Source organism: Portunus trituberculatus, chromosome 17 (genome assembly GCF_017591435.1).
Source record: "Portunus trituberculatus isolate SZX2019 chromosome 17, ASM1759143v1, whole genome shotgun sequence".
NCBI lineage: Eukaryota > Metazoa > Arthropoda > Malacostraca > Decapoda > Portunidae > Portunus > Portunus trituberculatus.
In genome coordinates this window covers 5,597,501-5,615,288 of record NC_059271.1, presented here as the reverse complement: position 1 = coordinate 5,615,288, position 17,788 = coordinate 5,597,501, and the positions used below count along the sequence as shown (strand labels likewise).

At 38.9% G+C, this 17,788-nt stretch overlaps 1 protein-coding gene across 6 annotated transcripts in view; it reads right to left on the bottom strand.

Moving 5' to 3' along the window:
- Positions 1-516: 516 nt before the first annotated feature.
- Positions 517-17,788, bottom strand: part of LOC123505247 (transient receptor potential channel pyrexia-like) — a 19,983-nt gene continuing 2,711 nt past the window's right edge. Inside the window, exons 1-6 of one of the 6 annotated variants that reach the window (XM_045256464.1) lie at positions 13,745-14,029; positions 9,692-11,548; positions 8,472-8,631; positions 7,747-7,965; positions 7,377-7,639; positions 517-771 (exon numbers count right to left, since the gene is read on the bottom strand). In XM_045256464.1, the coding sequence (XP_045112399.1) occupies positions 753-771; positions 7,377-7,639; positions 7,747-7,965; positions 8,472-8,631; positions 9,692-9,858 (828 nt within the window). In that variant the 5' untranslated portion in view covers positions 9,859-11,548; positions 13,745-14,029 and the 3' untranslated portion in view covers positions 517-752. Of the gene's footprint in view, positions 772-3,637; positions 3,947-7,362; positions 7,640-7,746; positions 7,966-8,471; positions 8,632-9,691; positions 11,549-13,744; positions 14,032-16,380; positions 16,576-17,788 lie in introns of those variants that run through there. The other 5 variants (XM_045256463.1, XM_045256462.1, XM_045256465.1 and 2 more) reach the window with 5 other exon arrangements.

Genomic DNA, 17,788 nt, shown 5'->3' with positions numbered 1-17,788 from the left:
CTTTTTCATAACGATATTTCTCATTGATCTTCAGTGGCGTCGTCTGGCTTGGGCGCCATCCGGGGCTTGAGCCCCGGATAAGTCAACAGAGGTGCAGCACAGCATACTAGTGATGTGCATTTTTTGGGAAAATATGACTCCTGATATATTTTATAGGCATCATCACTCAAATTTTTCACATTCTCTGGTGTTGAAAAAAAAAAAATAAAAATCGAAAATCATGCAACCTCTCAACATGTTTAAAAAATTGCAGAGGGGGAATATGACTTCGCTTCAGTCAAAATATTTACTTTTTGTTGCTTTTATCTCTGTGTTATCTATACGTGCATCATCCTGTTTCTATCAATTTAATAATTCATTTTGACACATTTTGAAGTCACCCCTTAGACTTCCCTATAAGGATCTGGGTTCAGCCCTCCCATGTTTTCAGTCCCAAGAAACGCCCCTGTTGATCTTCACCCATCCCAGATCCAGAAGAGCGTGAAGCAAAGAAAATCCTCACAATGGAAAAGGGAATTCATACATAAATATATATTTGTAGGATTTTGAATTACAATAGTTAAAGTATTATTTAATTATAAATGAAAGAAATAAAATATATGATAGTACTAAATGTATATGTCTATGCTGTTATAATTACATGTATATAATTCAACAACCAGAGGTTCCCACACTGAGCCTGTGGGAATGTATGCTGACTTAGCATAAAAGTGCCTGCTTATGAAAATGAAAGGATGTGCTTCTTGCTAAGATCAGCCTCGCTTCTCACGGCTGTGTGTAGAAACAAAGAAAAAAATAATTATATACAATTCATATCCTAACAATATTTTGACCCGATCCGGGTATCAAGGCAGATAATGGGCACTTTTTTTTCTATGTAAGAGGAAGAATTAACAAGGGCAGAAAGATTAATATTAGAGAAAAAAATGCCACTGAAATTGTAGTCTCCTTAAAAGAATTAAAAGAATTAATCAAAATTCAGGACAAATGTCTCAACACCTCTCTTAAAATAAATTAAGTCATAGGAAGATGGAAATATAGAAGCAGGTAGGGAGTTCCAGAGTTTACCAGTGAAAGGTATGAATGATTGAGAGTACTGGTTAACTCTTGTATTAGAGGGATGGACAGAATAGGAATGAGAGGAAGAAGAAAGCCTTGTGGAGCGAGGCCGCAGGAGAAGGGGAGGCATGCAGTTAGCAAGATCAATAGAGCAGTTAACATGAAAATAGAAATAAAAGATAGAAAGAGATGCAACATTTCAGCATGGAAAAGAGGTTGAAGACAGTCAGTCAGAGGAGGGGAGTGATGAGATGAAAAGCTTTTGATTCCACCCTATCTAATAAAGCTGTATGAGTGGAACCCCCACAAACATGCGAAGAGTACTCCATACAAGGACGGATAAGGCCCTTGTACAGAGTTAGCAGTTGGAGGGGCAAGAAAAACTGGCGAGACGCCTCAGAACGCCTAACTTCATAGAAGCTGTTTTAGCAAGAGATGAGATGTGAAGTTTCCAGTTAAGATTATGAGTAAAGGACAGACTGAGGATATTCAGTGTGGAAGAGGGAGACAGTTGAGTGTCATTGAAGAAGAGGGATAGTTGTCTGGAAGGTTGTGTCGAGTTGATAGATGGAGGAATTGAGTTTTGAGGCATTGAAAACTACTAAGTTTTCTCTGCCCCAATCAGAAATCTTAGAAAGATCAGAAGTCAGGCGTTCTGTGGCGTCCTGCGTGATCTGTTGACTTCCTGAAGGGTTGGTCGTCTCTGAAAGGACGTGGAAAGATGTAGGTGGTATCATCAGCGTAGGAGTGGATAGGGCAAGAAGTTTGGTTAAGAAGGTCATTAATGAATAATAGAAAGAGAGTGGGTGATAGGACAGAACCCTGAGGAACACCACTATTAATAGATTTAGGAGAAGAACAGTGGCCATCTACCACGGCTGCAATAGAACGGTCGGAAAGGAAACTTGAGATAAAGTTGCAGAGAGAGAAGGATAGAAACCGTAGGAGGGCAGTTTTGAAATCAAAGCTTTGTGCCAGACTCTATCAAAAGCTTTTGATATGTCTAACGCGACAGCAAAAGTTTCACCGAAATCTCTAAAAGAGGATGACCAAGACTCAGTAAGGAAAGCCAGATCACCAGTAGAGCGACCTTGACGGAAGCCATACTGGCGATCAGATAGAAGATTGTGAAGTGACAGATGTTTAAGAATCTTCCTATTGAGGATAGATTAAAAACTTTAGACAAGCAAGAGATTAAAGCTATAGGACGGTAGTTTGAGGGATTAGAACGGTCACCCTTTTTAGGAACAGGCTGAATGTAGGCAAACTTCCAGCAAGAAGGAAAGGTAGAAGTCGATAGACATAGTTGAAAGAGTTTGGCCAGGCAAGGTGCAAGCACGGAAGCACAGTTTTTGAGAACAATAGGAGGGACCCCATCAGGTCCATAAGCCTTCTGAGGGTTTAGGCCAGAGAGGGCATGGAAAACATCATTACGAAGAATTTTTATTGAAGACATGAAATAGTCAGAGGGAGGAGGAGAGGGAGGGACAAGCCCAGAATCATCCAAGGTGGAGTTGTTAGCAAAGGTTTGAGAGAAGAGTTCAGCTTTAGAGACAGAAGAGATGGCAGTGGTGCCATCAGGATGAAATAAAGGAGGGAAAGATGAAGAAGTAAAATTTGGAGATGTTTTGGCCAGATGCCAGAAGTCACGAGGGAGTTAGAGTTTTTATGATTTTGACATTTCTACTTATGAAGGAGTGTTTGGCAAGTTGAAGAACAGAGTTGGCATGATTCCGAACACAAATATAAAGTGCGTGATAAAAAAAAAAAAAAAAAAAAAATATATATATATATATATATATATATATATATATATATATATATATATATATATATATATATATATATATATATATATATATATATATATATATATATATATATATATATATATATATATATATATATATATATATATATATATATATATATATATATATATATATATATATATATATATATATATATATATATATATATATATATATATATATATATATATATATATATATATATATATATATATATATATATATATATATATATATATATATATATATATATATATATATATATATATATATATATATATATATATATATATATATATATATATATATATATATATATATATATATATATATATATATATATATATATATATATATATATATATATATATATATATATATATATATATATATATATATATATATATATATATATATATATATATATATATATATATATATATATATATATATATATATATATATATATATATATATATATATATATATATATATATATATATATATATATATATATATTGGTACAGAAAGGCGATGTGTTATATCTTAATTTGATTTTGTCAATTGATGAATTTTTTTGCTCTATGACATCGCTTTGTCTTCTCCGTTAGGCTCTTCCAATTACAACTAAATATTTGAAGCTTTTCTTATTGCTCCAGTTCCTCCTCAGGATCTCCATTATTGGAGGTGGTTCTGACGTTTTGTCTCCGCTAACTGGTGGAACCTGAGAAAGTATTATTCTGATTTTTCCTTGGAATAATTTTTTCCTTGTCATTGTCACGTCTCTGTGCTGAGAGCATAAAAGAAGTAACAGTTATATGTTTTGTAGCTTGGGGTGTTTCTGAAAGGCTTTCTGATCTCGGCTGCCCTTCGTCCCTTACTCCCTCACTCCGTGGACAGTCCGATGGCATTACTGTTCAGAATGCAACTCAGCGCCCTGTGCAGGTGTCAGTTTATTGACAAGATCGTGCACCATGGCATTGATCTGCTTCACGGACTCCTCAAGCTTCAGCCACTTCTCTTCCTCGAGGCGCTTGCTTGCCTTCTCTTCCTTGAGGTACAGCAGCCGGAGGTACCTGCAATGAAGGAAATAGTGTGTGTGTATGTGTGTGTGTTTCACTGTTTGATCTGCTGCAGTCTCTGACGAGATAGCCAGACGTTATCCCTACGGAACGAGCTCAGAGCTCATTATTTCCGATCTTCGGATAGGCCTGAGACCAGGCACACACCACACACCGGGACAACAAGGTCACCACTCCTCGATTTACATCCCGTACCTACTCACTGCTAGGTGAACAGGGGCTACACGTGAAAGAAGACACACCCAAATATCTCCACTCGGCCGGGGAATCGAACCCCGGTCCTCTGGCTTGTGAAGCCAGGGCTCTAACAACTGAGCTACCGGGCGTGTGTGTGTGTGTGTGTGCGCGCACACACACACACACACACACACACACACACACACACACACACACACACACACACACACACAGCGTATAATATACCATTAACGAAACAGCTGGAATAATAGAAATTAGAAGTATCTTTTATCTGTGATATGAAAATCATTTGTGATTTGGAACTATATAATGAAATGGTAAGGAATAAGAGTGTGAAAGCAAGACGTGGCCTGTATGGTGGTATTATTTATTTATTTATTTATTTTTATGAAGGGAAGAGAACCAGCCAAGGGCAAAAAAAGAGGAAAGATTAAAAAAAACAGGCCCACTTGAGTGCTGGCTCGCTACAAAGAGAAAATCGTCAGCCAAATTTAAGAAGCAAATGCCTCGATACCTCCCTCTTAAAAGAAGACAAGTCGTAGGAAGTCGAAAATACAGATGCAAGGAGAGAGTTCCAGAGTTTACCAGTGGAAGGTATGAATGATTGAGAGTACTGGTTAACTCTTACGTTAGAGAGCTGGACAGAATAGGGATGAGAGGAAGAAGAAAACAATGTGCAGCGAGGCCGCAGGAGGCATGCAGTCAGCAAGATCAGTAGAACAGTTGGCATGAAAATAGCGATAAAAGATAGAAAGAGGTGCAACATTTCGGCGGTGAGAAAGAGGCTGAAGACAGTTAGTCAGAGGAAGGGAATTGATGAGACGAAAAGCTTTTGATTCCACCCTATCTAGTAAAACTGTGTGACTGGAGCCCCCGCAAACATGCGAAGACTACTCCATACAGGGGCCGATAAGACCCCTATATAGAGTAAGCAGTTGGAGGGGCGAGAAAAACTGGCGGACACACCTCAGAACGCATAACTTCATAGAAGCTGTTTTAGCAAGAGATGAAATGTTTCCAGTTAAGATTATGAGTAAAGGACAGACTGAGGATATTTAATGTGGAAGAGGGAGACAGTTGAGTGTCATTGAAGAAGATGGGATAGTTGTCTGGAATGTTGTGTTGAGTTGATAGATGGAGGAATTTGAGTGTTTGAGACATTGAAAACTAATAGATTTTTTCTGCCCCAATCGGAAATCTTAGAAAGATCGGAAGTCAGGCGTTATGTGGCGTCCCTGCGTGATCTGTTGACTTCCTGAAAAGTTGTTCATCTCTGAAAGGACGTGGAAAGATGTAGGGTGGTATCATCAGCGTAGGAGTGGTTAGGACAAGAAGTTTGGTTAAGGTCATTAATAGATAATAGAAAGAGAGTGGGTGACAGAACAGAATCCTTTATGCCAGACTCTGTTAAAAGCTTTTGATATGTCTAACGCTACGGCAAAAGTTTCACCGAAATCTGTAAAAGAGGATAACCAAGAGTCAGTTAGGAAAGCCAGAAGATCACCAGTAGAACGATCTTAATGGAACCCATACTGGCGATCAGATAAAAGATTGTGAAGTGACAAATGTTTGAGAATCTTCCCATTCAGTATAAATTAAGAAACTTTAGATAAACAAGAGATTAAAGCTATAGGACGCTAGTTTGAGGGATTAGAACGGTCACCCTATTTAGGAACAGGCTGAATGTAGTCAAACTTCCAGCAGGAAGGAAAAGTAGAAGTCGATAGACAAAGTTGAAAGAGTTTGGCCAGGCAAGGTGCAAGCATGGAGGCAGTTTTTGAAAACAATAGGAGGGACCCCATCAGGTTCATAAGCCTTTCGAGGATTTAGGCCAGCGAGGGCATGGAAAACATCATTACGAAGAATTTTAATATTAGACATGAAATAGTCAGAAGGAGGAGGAGAGGGAGTGACAAGCCCAGAATCATCCAAGGTGGAGTTGTGAGCAAAGGTTTGAGAAGAGTTCAGCTTTAGAGACAGAAGAGATGGCAGTGGTGCCATCAGGATGAAATAAAGGAGGAAAGATGAAGAAGTGAAGTTATTTGAGATGTTTTGGCTAGATGCCAGAAGTCTCGAGGGAGTTTGAGTTTGAAAGATTTTGACATTTTCTACTTATGAAGGAGTGTTTGGCAAGTTGAAGAACAGACTTGGCATGATTCCGGGCAGAGATATAAAGTGCATGAGATTCAGGAGATGGAAGGCTCAAGTACCTTTTGTGGGCAACCTCTCTATCATGTATAGCACGAGAACAGGCTAAGTTAAACCAAGGTTTAAAAGGCTTAGGTTGAGAAAAAGAATGAGGAATGTACGCCTGCATGCCAGATACTATCACCTCTGTTATATGTTCAGCACAAAGAGATGGGGCTCTGACACGGAAGCAGTAATCATTCCAGGAAAAATCTGCATAATACCTCCTCAGGTCTCCCCAGCTGGCAGAGGCAAGACGCCAGAGGCATCTTCGCTTTGGGGGATCCTGTGGAGGTATTGGAGAACCAGGAAAAGATACAGAAAGTGCAGTAGTACAGTGGAACCATGCGTGCTTTGGGGTCCGATGGGTCTCCAAGCGCACGGATTCGAATCCTGTCCACGGTCTGAGTGTAGGATGGGGTTCCTCACTCGGGGCAACGGTTTCCTAGCGGGTGGGCTTTGAGATAGGAGGCACCCCAAAAAGTACCCCCTTTAGCCCATAAATCCCGTGAAAAGCCTACATAGTATAAATAAAAAAAAAATGAGATTGTGATCGGAGGAGCTCAACGGAGATGAAAATGTGACAGCATAAGCAGAAGGATTAGAGGTGAGGAAGAGTTCAAGAATGTTGGGCGTGTCTCCAAAACGATCAGGAATACGAGTACGGTGTTGCACCAGTTGCTCTATAGGTCATGGAGGATAGCAAAGTTGAAGGCTAGTTCACCAGGATGGTCAGTGAAGGGAGATGAAAGCCAAACCTGATGGTGAAAATTGAAGTCTCCAAGAATGGAAATCTCTGCGAAAGGGTAGAGAGACAGAATGTGCTCCACTTTGGAAATTAAATAGTCAAAGAATTTACTATAGTCAGAGGAGTTAGGGGAGAGATAGATAGCACAGATGAATTTAGTTAGAGAGTGATTGTTGAGTCGAAGCCAGATGGTGGAAAACTCGGAAGATTCAAGAGCGTGGGCACGAGAGCAAGTTAAGTCGTTGCGTACACAGACGCAACATCCTTTCTGTCTTACAGGGAGGCTCGCACCTCAAGGAGTCCGCTGTGTCATTGTCCAGCTTAGTGAGGCGCTCGCGTGTGCCTTTTTCCTGCTCCTTGGTGCACAGTATGAGTTCTTTTGGATCCTTGTTGATACAGGCCAGAAGACAGGAAGCATTGTGGGATCTTGACAAGAACTGTGTATTGCCTAGGAAGGAGCCCAGGCGGGGACACATCTGTATGAAGGCCTCCGCCATGAAAATCAGTTCGAGCTGCGAGATGAGTTTGTACAACTCTGCCTCATCCTTCACTTCCTGGAGTGAAAGAAAGTGCTGGTCAAAAATACTAATTCTGTTTGGAGGAGTAATCTAAGTTGAATTAAGGAAAGCTATAGTAAAACAACTGAATAGCAGTACATTACCTTTGTGCTGATCACAGCCAGGCCGTTCATCACGTTCATCGTCACCATGATGATGCCAAAGACGAACGCAAAGAACACGAAAACAGCGGAGATCCTCGCCATCACCGATGTGGGGAACTCTTTACTTAAAGAAGAGTAGTCAAGCTCGCCCATCGACATAGAAATTGTCTTGGGGAACATCTCCCAAAAGCTGCGATTTTCATTCTCATGTTTCTTTTCCTGGGGATTAAAATGTTTTGAGAACTGTATCAATTCATCTCCGCCTTATTTTCACATTTCAGTCAGTGTTTCATCCTGTTGTCGATGAATGAGATAATATAATATTTAAAGAGTAAACAACGAATTTAGCTGTGTGTGTGTGTGTGTGTGTGTGTGTGTAATTCACTGTTTGATCTGCTGCAGTCTCTGACGAGACAGCCAGACGTTATCCTACGGAACGAGCTCAGAGTTCATTATTTCCGATCTTCGCAGAGGCCTGAGACCAGGCACACACCACACACCGGGACAACAAGGTCACCACTCCTCGATTTACATCCCGTACCTACTCACTGCTAGGTGAACAGGAGCTACACGTGAAAGGTGTAGCTCCCCCTGCCGGGGAATCGAACCCGAGTCCTCTGGCTTGTGAAGCCAGCGCTCTAACCACTGAGCTACCGGGCCGTGTGTGTGTGTGTGTGTGTGTGTGTGTGTGTGTGTGAGAAAGAGTGCGTGTGTACTGTACGCACGTAGTAGTGTTGGTTGGTGAGGGCTAAACTCAGGGTGAAGCCAGTGATGAGGAAGATGAAGAGCGGCATCAACGTCAGGTAATTCATGAAGACACAACTCAACATTTTGATGTAGAGGGTGAAGTAAGGCGCGCGGCCCACCGTCAGCATGACCTGCAACCTGGGATGGGGAATCAATCTTACAACTTCACTCTTGATATATCATACACACACATACACGATATATATATATATATATATATATATATATATATATATATATATATATATATATATATATATATATATATATATATATATATATATATATATATATATATATATATATATATATATATATATATATATATATATATATATATATATATATATATATATATATATATATATATATATATATATATATATATATATATATATATATATATATATATATATATATATATATATAGACACACACACACACACACACACACACAATGGTGTGTGCCTGGTCTCAGGCCTATCCGAAGATCGGAAACAATGAGCTCTGAGCTCGTTCCGTAGGGTAACGTCTGGCTGTCTCGTCAGAGACTGCAGCAGATAAAACAGTGAATTACACACACACACACTATTGATAAGGGATGTATTTCGAGAGATTGTGGCCTCGTTGTCCTAGTGTATGGCATGTGGTGTGGTCTCAGTTCTTCCAAAAGATCGGTCTATGAGGTTTTTTTCCTTACGATAAAAGACTGACTGGGTGACCATCAGACGACCATGGTGAATTCCACACAGGGTTCCCGAGAGGAAAAACACATTCTAAATCCTTTTAAATGTAAAATACTGTACGAGTATGGTCAAACCCCATGGTTGTTATCTATTATAGATCAATATTTTCGTAAATGAAAGATAGAATTAGATTTAAGGACGTGGTGCATTGGAGTAGCAAATGATAATAGGCAAAGCATAACGAGGTCCATGTGGTAACAGCGATCAGCTATAGATGCACTGAAACAACTGGGTGTGTAGCAACACGATGCTTGTTCTCTTAATTTATGTCTTCTAACTTTTCAACCACAACGTTAAAGTGTTTGACCATAAGATGCTGCCGATTTGGAATGACTTGGCCTTTCATTTCTGAGTATATGTGACTTTTCTCATGGCATATTCTGTATACCCAAACCTCTTCCCTCTCTGTACTGCATCAAACACTACATGCAAACAGATGACCTGCTACTTACCAGGCGGCAATTATGACCCAAGCAGCAAATTGGCCCGAGAAGTTTTCCGGCGTGAAGATCAAAACCAACACCATTGCTGGTAACAGTAAATCCAGGATGTTGTTAAAGTTCTTGAAGTAATGTATTCTGCGACACTTTAACTGAAATCCCTCGCGCACAAACATCATTACGATAAAAACCCCAGCAGCCCCTTCAGTATGTACATTGTGATGTGCATTCTTTCCTGCAGATCTTTAAGCAAGTACGCAAATACACTCAGCAACCCCACGAAGAGGAAACAAAAGGCCAGATCAATTTTGTGGAACCTCTTAGCCTTGCTCCACTTGGCTTGCAAAAGTGTCTTGACCAGCGGGTGTTTGATGGCGTCGCGGTGCTTCCCACTGTCGTGCATATCCATCAGCGTCTTCATTTCTTTCATCGGTTCGTTACTATCACTTTCCTGGTGTGGTGGAAGAAGAAAGCAATAGTCAAGGCGTAGCGTGTAGTCTTTCCTTTTCACCACTTCCTCCTCGTTCTCGTTTCCTGTCTCCTGTCTGATAAGTTTTTTTCCTTCTTCTTTCTTTTTCTTCTCCTCCTGCTTGTTCTTCTCCTGTGTGATCAGTCTGTCCATAGCCCGTGGCAGAATTCCTTGTGGCAAGATGTCCCAGATGGTGCGGTCGTCCTTTTCTGAGTCCTTTCTGGCTCCAATAAAGGCACCAGCCTCCAGCAACCCAAGTATCATCTCCTCATTGTTGTATTCAGCCGCCAAGCATAGCGGCGTCTTGCCACTGGATATCTGATTAACATCCTGGATGACACCTTTTTTTAACAAAAGATGGAAGCACTTCATATGGTCCATATCCTTACCTTTCATATTACCATTTTCCAGCAGCTTTTTGATTAGGCTGTAGCTGTACTTCTCTAGGCTTTTGTTGCCTTTAAGATCTATCATTTTCTCCAGAAGTATGGTAAAGATCTCAACGTTACCCTTGGCGGCGGCGCGGTGGAGGGGCAACTCCCTCGCCCAGCTTTCTTCTTTCCAGGGATCTGCGCCGGACTCTAACAACACCTTCACCACCGAGCTGTTGCTAGCGTGCACGGCGTAAAACAGTAGACTATATCTACCTATCTTTTGGTTTGCGATTTTCCAAAGTTCATTGTTTTTCATATCTACCAACACTTTTCTCACCTCATCCCCGCTACTATCCCTGATAATCAAGTCAACTACCTTGGCCATTTTGGACTTTAAAGAATGATTTTCCTTCTTCTGTTTCACTGCTTTCTTGAGCATATCCTCAAGTTTGTAGAGCCCTAGAGGTTCGTACCCTTTCTTCAGCCTGGAGGCGGCGAACTCCAGCGGGGTCTCCCTGTAAAGGCCACCATGGGGCTCTAATTCCAAGATCTCGACATATCGGGAAGAGAGCAGCAGTTCCAACATCTTCAGTAAGGGCTCTTGCTCCTCTTCCTGCTGCTGCTGCTGCTCCTCTGTCTGTGGATTGTCATCAGAAAACTTAAGTACCAAGTGGTGCAGCACCCCATAGCCCCTTTCATCGCGCGCATTGATGTTGGCTCCAGCATCGAGTAGTTTTTTCAGTGCTTCAGGTTGTTTGCAACGTACTGCTGTCAGCAGAGGCGTCCTTCCGTCACTGTCAGGCGCCTCTAAATATTCATGTTTGTTTTCTTTATTCTCTATGAAATCGAGGAAGAGATTAAGGCACCATTTTTCTCTAAGTTCGACAAGTGAGTGTAGGGAGATGTCCTGGTCAGTGACTGAGAAACGTCGTTGCGTTAGATGTTCCTTTAATTCATCCTTCTTGTCTTGCTCCAGTGGCTCCAGGGGTATCATCAGGTTGTCTGAGGTAGTTGCCATAATGACTCCTGCACGAGAGAGAGAGAGAGAGAGAGAGAGAGAGAGAGAGAGAGAGAGAGAGAGAGAGAGAGAGAGAGAGAGAGAGAGAGATTCTTATTTTTTCCATTGATACACACACACACACACACACACACACACACACACACACATGACCTGAGGGGACAACCATTAATTAAAAGTAAAAATTTCACAGGAGAAGCGTTTAAAGTTTAACAAAGTGTTTGGAAATGTATAGCTACAACGCTAATTGTGGTTTCATTATAGTAAAGTTTATGACGTGGACAATGATACTCTGGTAACTGTCATTATTGTTTACACTGTGACTCGTTGTTGCTTATAAAAAAAAAATCAGTATGTAATTTACCACTTTGTTGAACTTTCATCGCTCCTGTATAGTGAATGAATATATTAGAATGATTATCAGGGTATCAATAGTACACAACATGAACATGATTGCATCGTAATAGTGATAATGATAATAATGATGATGATAATGATGATAATGATAAAAATAATAATAATGATAATAATAATAATAATAATAATAATAATGATAATGATAATAATAATAATAATAATAATAATAATAATAATAATAATAATAATAATAATAATAATAATAATAATAATAATAATAATAATAATGATAATGATAATAATAATCATAATAATAATGATAATAATAATAATAATAATAATAATAATAATAATAATAATAATAATAATAATAATAATAATGATAATAATAGTAATAATGATAATAATAATAATAATAATAATAATAATAACAATAAAAATAATAATAATAATAATAACAATAATAATAACAATAATAACCAAATCCCTTTTCTACTATGACTCGGGTCTGCACCGTCATCATCAGCTACATTTCCATCATTGTCACTATCTTTTCAATGGAATCATTACTAATTTTACCGTATAAGTAGGATTCTCTAGATTCTAGAGCATCATCACTGATATCGTTCTCACCACCAGCTCCACAACCAGCATAAAGTAATCTTTGAGGAAGATTTCCCCGTGATGCAAAGGACCCCAGGAACGCTTTCATCTTAAGATTATTACCAGGCGCCATAGATGATAATGATTTAATTGCATCAAATTTCCCGAAACTCGAAGAAATAGCGAAAAAACAAAAAAGCTTTCCTACGGCGTGTTATCACAGCACCTAATCTTAGTAGTTCAAACACAGACAATAGCAAGGGACCAGTCTAGGCTAATCAGCGATGCGCTCGACCTCCCCACAAGAACTTTCGTAAGAATGTCCCCAGTTTAGTCGCGGGTTTTCACTTACCCAGTCATTTTGAATTATACGAACAACTCGATCGGCATCCTATAAAGTCTATGAATGTAGATTTCAACCTTACTTTCAGTGCCCGAAGGGGAATATTTCCAAGTCAACAGGTGGTAGGCTATGCGTTGGCTGCCGTTTTCCGTAACAAAAAAAGTTGGGGAAAATCTGTCATCTACCCCCTTAGGTTGCGGATGTCATCACAATCAGAGTATAGATTGATGCATGCAGGAATAATGGAATAAATAACTGAGTATTTGATGCCTGAAAAATAGTTGAAATGAGTATGTAGATATGTTTAATATATTGAAATATACATCGATGTGTGAAGAAATATTAGTGTGTGTATATTTGTTAGAAAAATACATTAAGAAATATGGAAACATTGAAAAATGTGAATATAATGATTGAGTATATCAATGATTGTGAGTACAGTGAAAAAGTGAAGAATGTGAAATGAATAAGTGAAATTCGGCTGAATTCACCATAGTGAAGAGAGGAAGAGAAAAAAACTTGGCTGAAGTATGACTGATCCAGTGCTTCAGGTCTCACTGGGAGTGATGATCGTTTCACGAGGTGTATACTGACACCTTCAGGGTCATGAGGGAACTCATTGGCTTTGGACATTGGTGACACCGTGTTTGTTCAGTCTGAAGAATCGTTTAGGCTATTAGGAGGGATGTTCTCGGTGGTCGGTGGTCATCACGGCAGAGCGGATTCAACTTATCGGGAGTTACTGTCTTCTCTTGGATTTCAACAACTACAACTATAACAACAATAATGAAAATGATAATAATGATAATAATAATAATAATAATAATAATAATAATAATAGTAATGATAATAATAACAATAATAATAATAACTGGAACAAGTATCTTCGTGTAGCACTTACGGTATAGAAGGGCGGAGAGGGCTGCCGGCAGGTGTTGGTGACGCAAGTGTATGAGATCGACTGAGGAAGCCTTCAAGCCAGAGAAATATGGAAATTTTTGTTACACAATTTTGAGGTGTGGTGGGCCTTTTAGGTGTGATGTGATACGAACTTAATCAGAACTTTACGATGTTAAGGAACCACGCATGACAGCCATAATAAGTGTATGAATTCTATACTTTATTGGAGAACTTTACCCCCTATAAGGTAGGCGGAGGCACCTTTGTTCGTATGACACATTTCCGTTGTCGCTTCTCATTGGCTTAGGGAGTCACACACACACACACACACACACACACACACACACACACACACACACACACACACACACACACACACACACACACACACACACACACACACACACAAACCTTCATACTGTAAATACAGATTGCTCAATTACTGGTTACAGATCCATTCCATAGAATTGTTTTAATGTTCATCTTACAATATGAATACATATTCATAAAATATTATTTAAATTCACAAATTTTATTATATGACTAGCAAACCCTTTCAGAACAAGAATTTATTTTCTTCCTAACTTTGAAAGATTGTTGCAAGAAGATTGTTTTGAGTTGTTGTTATAGAACTTAACTTCCGGAGCCTTACTGGAAATTACACACACACACACACACACACACACACACACACACACACAGAGAGAGAGAGAGAGAGAGAGAGAGAGAGAGAGAGAGAGAGAGAGAGAGAGAGAGAGAGAGAGAGAGAGAGAGAGAGAGAGAGAGAGATCTATTACAATGATAAAATATATCTTGTAGGCTGGAAACCGCTGTCGGTTGATCGGCTGCCTTTCCCTCAAATTTTTTACGTCAAATGAAAAAAAAAAAAAAAAACTACCAATATGAAATTGAAGATAAGAAGAATATTGTTGTAAGGTGTTTCAGTAATAACCGTTGACTGTAATACTATGGTGTACAACACAAATATAAGATATATTTATATAATAATGTTTAAGAAAACGGAAAATAAACAGGAAATCGATTTGTTTACATCGTCATTGAAAACAACAGGCCACAATCGTTTCTTCCTTTCTGTTTTGTTTGTGATTATAGGAACCAGCTCGCAGAAGACTCCTTGATTGTTTATCTCTTAACGCATCGCTTAGCGAACTAATGTTTGCTCTCAACCATGTATGTGAATGCCTTCAGGTGAAACTTGCTGGCTGCTCCTGGTGGAGAGTAGCTGCGGGATAGAAAAAATTGCCTCTTGTAAACCCATCCTTAGGCCTTAGTCTAGTGATGACTTCACCGCATCCTGTTGTTCTCCTCGGTGGTCCTTGACGGAAACCATACTGTCGACCAGATGGAAGATTGTAAAGTGACATGTTTAAGAATCTTCCTATTGAAGATAGATTACAAAAAAAACTTTAGACAAAGAATAGATTAATGCTATAATGCTGTAGCTTGAGAAATCAGAACAGTTATCTTTCTTAGGAAAAGGCTGAATGTAGGCAAACTTCCATCAAGAAAGAAAGGCAGGAGTCGATAGGCATAGTTGAAAGAGTTTGGTGAGGCAAAATGCAAGCACGGAAACACAATTTTTGAGAACAATAGGAGGGACCCCATCAGGTCCATAAGTCTTCTGAAGGTTTAGGCCAGAGAGGGCATGGAAAACACCATTACGAAGAATTTTGATTGAAGACATGAAATAGTCAGAGGGAAGAGGAGAGGGAGGGACAAGCTAAGAATCATTCAAGGTGGAGTTGTTAGCAAGGGTTTGAGAGAAGAGTTCAGCTCTAGAAACAGAAGAGATGGCAGTGGTGCCATCAGGATGAAATAAATGAAGGAAAGATGAAGAAGTAAAATCTCTGGAGATGTTTTAGTCCAGATGCCAGGAGTCACGAGGGGAGTTAGAGTTTTTATGATTTTGACATTTCTACTTATGAAGGAGTGTTTGGCAAGTTGAAGAACAGAGTTGGCATGATTCCGAACACAAATATAAAGTGCGTGATAAAAAAAAAAATATATATATATATATATATATATATATATATATATATATATCTTATATATTAATCTCATGCACTTTATATATATATATATATATATATATATATATATATATATATATATATATATATATATATATATATATATATATATATATATATATATATATATATATGTCTTTGCGATTTGTATCATGTCACCATGATACCCAAGTTCTAGGTGATTACACTCAAGATGAGCTTGGGTGGTGATATGGGCCCTAATATGGGTACCACTATAAATAGAATTGCCTGCGCCACTAATGGGCGGAAGAAGCTGAACAGCGCTTCCCATACACTCTTCAAGTGTGCCTACAGGCGCTATACCGTAAAAAAAAAAAAAAAAAACTACTGCTGCCACTACTACTATAAACCACCACGCTAATCCGGCCCAGGTGTGGAACTACCTAAGCCGGGCCAGGTGCAGTGACCTGACCCCAGCTGGACGATGTGAGGTCACTAGCCGGATGCTCAGCCGAGGACTCCCCATTCAGGACCGAAACTCCGGGACATACGCACCGCCTGAATAATCTCCGCTCGCTTGTGTGTACACTATAATAAACAGCAGTAATGTACATCTCTAGTTTACCTCTCCATCCGTGTCTTGGCTAGCCAGAGAATACTACACTTACTTATCGAATTTTCCAAATTCGACAAGTAAGTGTGGGGAGATGTCCTGGTCAGTGATTGCGTAACCTTTTCGCATTAGATATTTCTTTAATTCATCCTTCTTGTCTTGCTCCAGTGGCTCCAGGGTTGTCTGAGGCAGTTGCCAGAATGACTCCTGCAGGAGAGAGAGATTTTGTCATAGAATATGGTTATTTTTACAAACCGATATACATCGCTGATAATCAATATATAAAAAATCAGGTGGGACACACACACACACATTCGTACATTTGCATATAGGTATGTAGCTATACACGTATACTCATAAATAAAATCAAATTAGCAGATAAATTATTAAGTAAAGGTTTTTAGATATTAATACATTATGCATATTTCTTGAAAGTAATGATTGAAATTAGAATTTATAACAACATAAACAAAAATAGATATTATTAAAAACATGACATAACATTGTTTAAGAATCACTTAGAAGGAAGTCAGTAAGTCTCTAGATTCAAGAACGTGCAGGCTTTCAGGGTTGGTGATGGGGGTAGGCAATCTATCCCTTAATTTACTTATATCTAAGTATAGTGATAACCTTGGCGCCAGAGTCTTTTCTGGTGTTAGTATCTCCTTTAGCCCATAAATTTACTTGAAAAGCTAACACGGTACAAAAGAACAAATAAATAAAGACACGTGAAAATAAAGAAATTGCCTCGTGTTACATAAAAAAAGAACACTGACAGTCTTATAAACAAAGGTAGACATCATAAAGGATATGCTCTCTTTCATTTTGAGCCAACCTAATTCTTTAGTGATAGGGGCAAGATGATCATACTTCCTAGCACACCTAACAGCTTTGTAGGTGCAAAATGTTGTAGTTTCTGGACTTTGTGCAACAGTTTCATTGATTGAGCTCCATGTTGCAATGCGTTAATCCCAGCTATAGCAAGTGGAGCAAAGACAAACAACTGCCTGTAATCAAACAAACATCATGACTTTGCTTGATAGAGTAGGGTCATGCGGGCACTCATTAGCCTTGGACATTGGTGCCGCCGTGATTGTCCTGTCTGCGGAATCGTTTAGACCAGGGTTCTCAACCTTTTTAATCTCATGTACCCCTCGAAGTCTTTCAGTATTGATCACGTACCCCTTTCCCACAATGCAGCGTCAGGAAGGGTAACAATAAATGCATGGTTTATTGACTTAGTTTATTAAGTTTAAATTGTGTTATATTTGTGGAGCAGACAAAATTTTTAATTAACATTAGTATGTTTCTATGAGGTAGTGTCGATAGGAACTGGTACCTCACAGGGAGACACTATATGTGACTTACATTCAATACATTTACCAAAAAGGAACTATATCAGACAATTTTTGATCATTAT